This window comes from Sinocyclocheilus grahami, unplaced genomic scaffold (genome assembly GCF_001515645.1).
Source record: "Sinocyclocheilus grahami isolate Dianchi unplaced genomic scaffold, SAMN03320097.WGS_v1.1 scaffold424.1, whole genome shotgun sequence".
NCBI lineage: Eukaryota > Metazoa > Chordata > Actinopteri > Cypriniformes > Cyprinidae > Sinocyclocheilus > Sinocyclocheilus grahami.
The window spans coordinates 519,025-524,513 of NW_015505603.1; the positions used below are offsets into that span (position 1 = coordinate 519,025).

The window sequence follows — 5,489 nt, forward strand, 5'->3', positions numbered from 1 at the left end:
TACTCGTAGTGGCCAGTAGGGGTCACAAAGGCAGTCTTCCATTCATCCCCCTCACGTATCCGGATGAGGTTGTAGGCACTGCGGAGGTCCAACTTTATGAAGATGGTCGCACCTCAGAGATGTTCCAGGGCATTAGGGACAAGGATGATCGAATTTGACGGCGATATTGTTTAATGCTCGGTAATCTATACAGGGCCTCAAGCCTCCGTCCTTCTTGCCCACAAAGAAGAAACTTGATGCAGCAGGGGAGTTAGATGGATGGATGTAACCTTGACCCAGCACCTCCTTGATGTAGTCCTCCATGGCCTTCTGTTCAGGAAGCGACAGTGAATAGATTTTTCCCCGAGGCACTGGCTCACCCGGAATGAGATCTATGGCGCAGTCCCATGGCCGATGTGGTGGTAAGTGGGAGGCTTGTTTGGGGCAAAACTCGTCATGGAAGGGGGCGTAGCAGGCTGGAATAGCTATGGATTGCTTCACTAGGGAACTTTCAACGGAGGTTGAATTCACAGGAAGGACCTCCGTGAGTTTCTTGGCTGGTGATGGAGTCACGGGGAAGCAGACTGGGAAGCAATCCTTGCCCCACTTCAAAACTTCTCCCGTCTTCCAGGACAGAATGGGATTGTGCTTTACCAACCACGGGCGCCCTAAGATGATGTCCGCAGTAGACCCCTCCAGAACCAGAAGATGAATGTCCTCCGTGTGAAGTAGGCCCAGACGAAGAGTGATGGGTCCCACGCGAGTGCGGACATGTCTACGGCATAGTGGTACGCTAGTTATCGACTGGACTGGGTAAACCGTTTCAGTGGCGGTAGCTTGTAACTTGAGCTGGCGGCAGAGGTCCCGGGAGATGAAGTTTCCTGCTGACCCGGAGTCGATAAGGGCCGATACTGAAATAGAAACATCAGAGGCAGTAAGCATTACACAGGTAGAGGACTGGTGTTGCTGCTAAACAGGACTGCATGCGATTTGAACAACAGATGGATAATTGAATGAATTTTTCCAATCCAAAGGAATCATCATACGCAGCGAGCTGTAACCGAAGCTGGGGCTCCAGCCCCTGTCGGTAAGTAGTCAGCAGCGATCTCTCATTCCATCCACTTGCTGCTGCGAGAGTTCTGAATTTCAGCGAGTATTCGGCAATTGACATGGTACCCTGCTGTAAGTGATAGAGTTGTTCTCCCACAGCGGCATCTCCGTCGGTCCTTCCAAACACCTTGCGAAAATGCACCAGGAAGTTCAGCAGATTGTGAATGACGGGGCTGGCCTGAGTTCAGATCGTTTCCGCCCATCGCAATGCAGGTCCTGTTAGCAGGGAGATAATAAAGGCAATTTTTGAAGTGTCGGTGGTATATGAGTGCGGTTGCATTTTAAATGTGAGGTTACACTGGAGGAGAAATCCATTGCAATCCTCCGCCGAACCAAAGTAGGGCGCCGGTCGGGCCATGGGACTGGCGTTGATGTTAGGCGAAGAAGTGCTGGTTGGGATGGATGAAGTGATGGGTGGTGATGCCAGTGGATTGCGTAGCACTCGTCGTAGAGAGTCTACGAGGTCCTGGACTGGATCGGGGTGACTCATCTGTGCCTTCGGTGTTGGTCCGGTCTTCTGTAACGGAAGAGGTCTGACACAACAGGTTAGTATATATAAAACAGGTTTATTTGGTCACATAGAGTAGTGGGGTAGGGTCCAGAGGATGTTATGGTGGATGAATAGTTCGAAGGATATGATGAGTGGGGGAATCCGAGTCTTTGGCTTTACAGGAGCTGGAATGTAGGCAGGAGGAGCACACACCTCAGCAATCCTTGAACAAGGAGGAACAGGAGACGAGGAGACACTAGTAGGAACACAGGAGGTAAGTAATGCAGGAGGTATTCAAATGGGAGTAGTAGCAAAGTCATTGAGTCTTCTACGTGTATACAAGACCGGACAGTGAGGGTGTCTGAGGTGTGTGCTTTTATGCAGGCTGGTTAATGAGGTGCTTGATGAGTGACAGGTGCAGGTACTCAGTACTCAGGTGAGAGGGATCATTGTGATTGGGTGGTGGTGGAGCCTGGCCGATCTGTTACAGGTCTATTCCTACCAAGGAATAATTTCAATAATCAGTCAATGAGAATAGGAAAGTAAGTCCACACCACAACTACAGTATTATGATAATGACAGTATGGTGACTTATTTCAGCCAAATGAGGTCAAATAAGAAGAAAAGTCCAAATTTTGTGATAAATAAAGTTATAATTATGACATGGAAAGTTAAAACTGTGACCATTTTTGTCATAATTATGACTTTTATACCATATTTTTTTTTTGGTGATAATTATTATCGTATATTTTTTACTTTTAGCTCATAAAATTCGACTTATCTCATTTTTGACTAAGCATGTCATAATTTTGACCTTGTATTTTAAATTTTACAAGTTTATGATTGACATTTCAAATTTGTCATCTAATAGTTTAAACTTTGTATGACTATTACAATTAAAATGTTGACTTTTTAAGACTTTTAAGACTGACTTGACCTGACTATCTCATGTGTGTGTCAAATTTGGGATAATATAAGAAAGAATGAAGCAAAGACATTCCACAGGTTGTATCTGGGCCTGCTGATGAGTGATTTTGTGATTGACCTCAGGTCCACTCACACTGTGCTTTGACACAAAGTGCTCATGGTGAAGAGTGAACCTTGTCTAGACAAAACTAAAATATCTGCTGTTGCTATAATGACACCCCGTCTGGATGGCAGGGCAAAAAGCAAACATTCCCTCAGGAGGGAACTCATTGCAAAATGCAAATTAGGATCATAGAGTCAGAGATGGCATGGGATGGAAAGTGGTGATACATGTGCTGCTTTATACTTCGGCTGTTAACAGTCTCTTAAGTGTATACTATGTGCTAATGGCTTCTGATGAAAATACACCTGTATGCAAATCTTTACCCATTACAATGTGGTATATTCTAAGGAAAACATTAAGACTTTTTAAATTTAAAATCTGCACGGTGTTAAAGTAGTAAAGAATATAAAAGGCTCAATACAGTGATTCAGTCACATACAAGATTCCCACACTGATATCATTAAGGCCAACCAAATGTATAATCTACAAGTACACAATAATCAAAAACTTAACAGGAGCAGCAATGTAAAATAAAAAATAAATAAAATAAAATAAAATAAAACAACTTTATTATTAATTGTTATTAGTTAATAAACAAACTCTTTATTACACTTCATTATAATATATATCTATATAGCTCTTAAAAAATGATAGCCAGCCAGCGAAATCATGATTCAGCCTGATACAGCTTGCATACAGTGAAATGCCACCATCTGTTGTTCAGTTTTAGCAAGTGCAGAACCTCCTTTTTTTCTCACAGAACTGTAGGCTTCAAAGTTCAATTCAAACATCAAAAAAAGTTGTGTTTTACTTTGTATTAGGAGTTTGAATGCTAATATTTTTCTTTATATTATATTTTATAGGCCATTCATGCTGAACTGTCCAAGTTGGTAAAAAGACAGGCGGGGGAAAATGAGACCCAGACTTGGCAAGCTAAACCAGCTCAAGTGTTGGGCGAAAACATAGCGCCATTTCTGACACCTCCGCCCGAAAAAAAGCCGTTTGTAAGTGACTGATTACCACCTAGTGAAGAGAATAAAATTGGTGGAAAAGTCCTTTCAAAATGTGCTAGAGTTGGCGTCCAAGTGCCTCCATTGTTTGATCTTGTTTCTTACTCTTTCAGGGAATTTCTTGGAAGTTTCTGCTTGGAGCTCTAGTGGTGGCCTTGGGCAGTTTAGTCACATCTGTGGTCCTGTCCGCACGGAACTAGCTCTCTCGACCTACTTGCAAATTAACTACAAGTCTCACAAAAGGAGAAAAAAATCCACTGAACTGTTTAAAGAGCAGCTATATGGGTGATTCTACAGGTGGCACACCGCAAGGCAAATGCGTTTAAAATATTTGCAATAAAACACTAGTATTAATATGTTTTTGAGTTTTGTTTTACTTTCTGCTATATGACATGTATGCACAGTGATGGAATTACTGGAATTCAGGGGAACAGCGATTACATCATTATGGTAGAAAATGTAGTTATGAAAAATAGCCTCTGAAACGTGTGGAGATATAATAAAGGTAACAATAAAGCAAGTTCTTTATATTTTATTTGTTGACAAAAATATAGGAAAAAATGAATAAAATACAATAAAAAAATAAAGTCAACATGCCCATATTTTCTACATCCTATAAGTTAACATATTTTTTTTCTCAACCTTCATAATACGAAACATTTTAGAGTAAAACATTATATTAAATCATTTAATTTATACACCAGGAATTGTTTGGATTACATGGCATTTAAATAATTTAATTAAATAATTTAATTTATACACCAGGAATTGTTTGGATTACATGGCATTTTTCTAAAACAATTTTTGCACTGCTCTTCAGCTACTGATTAAAATCATCACGTTGTTTAACTATATAAATTAATATATTATTATAACTAAAATGTCCGTTAATAGTATTTTTTAGTAACAGTTTATTTAGTTATTTTGTGAATATTAAGTTCTTAATTTATGGATAAAATAAATTGTTGTTAGTTAAACAAGCAGCTTTGTCATAATTGCAGCTGAAATACCCGAGGAAAAATATTACCTTAAAATGGGGGTCCTTGGATTATGGGTAAAAAAAGTTGAGAACCACTGGATTAGAGTATACAAAACTTATCTTTTTTTTTTTCTTTAAAATAACATGCATTGAGGTCCTTTGATTATGGGTAAAAAAAAGTTGAGAACCACTGGATTAGGGTATACAAAACTTTTCTTTTTTTTTTTTTTTAATAACATGCATTGATTAATCATTCACAGTAAGACCAGGAAAAAGCATTAAGAAAGTAAATAAGGTCCATTTTGATTTCATGTTGACTTTACATCTGCTCACGGAAATGTAACTACATCCGGCTTTGAATACTAGCCCACAATTACTCTGGCACTCCAGGGTTCGGTTTCCTGGGTATGAGCATTACTCTGTCCTCCTCCACACTCTGACACTCCTGTGAACACACTGAACAGTGACTCATCTGTACAGAAGATCTAATATGGCAGCTGATTAATCTATTGTTGCCCAAACCAGTTGGTGTGACATGTTGAAGGAGGATCACAGATTATGTCCCTGAATGTTATATCATGATGCAGGCATTGTCTCTGATAACAGCACATGGTGAATCTCTCAAATGAATGGCTGAAGTGTCAGTTCTGCAACTATGACCATAAAATGGTAAGCTATTTCTTATTTTAATTCACCCCAAAACGTATACAATTCTACAATGCATCATTCATTCATTCATTCAGCTAACCATGTTCCTGCAACCTATTCCTTGTCTGTATACTGGTTGAAGATCTTGACACACCCGTCTTACGTTTTCCACTTGTTAGCATTCTCTACCTCAACTTTTAACTTAAGTAAATATTGTAAAAGGCCTATTATTTATTTAATATC

General features: G+C 39.8%; 1 protein-coding gene across 1 annotated transcript in view; it reads left to right on the forward strand.

Moving 5' to 3' along the window:
• LOC107551444 (peptidyl-prolyl cis-trans isomerase FKBP8-like) overlaps positions 1-4,100 on the forward strand; it is a 14,175-nt gene extending 10,075 nt beyond the window's left edge. Inside the window, exons 5-6 of the mRNA XM_016233047.1 lie at positions 3,473-3,613; positions 3,733-4,100. Coding sequence (XP_016088533.1) covers positions 3,473-3,613; positions 3,733-3,819 — 228 coding nt within the window. The 3' untranslated portion in view covers positions 3,820-4,100. The remainder of the gene's footprint in view (positions 1-3,472; positions 3,614-3,732) is intronic.
• The last annotated feature ends 1,389 nt before the right edge of the window (positions 4,101-5,489 follow it).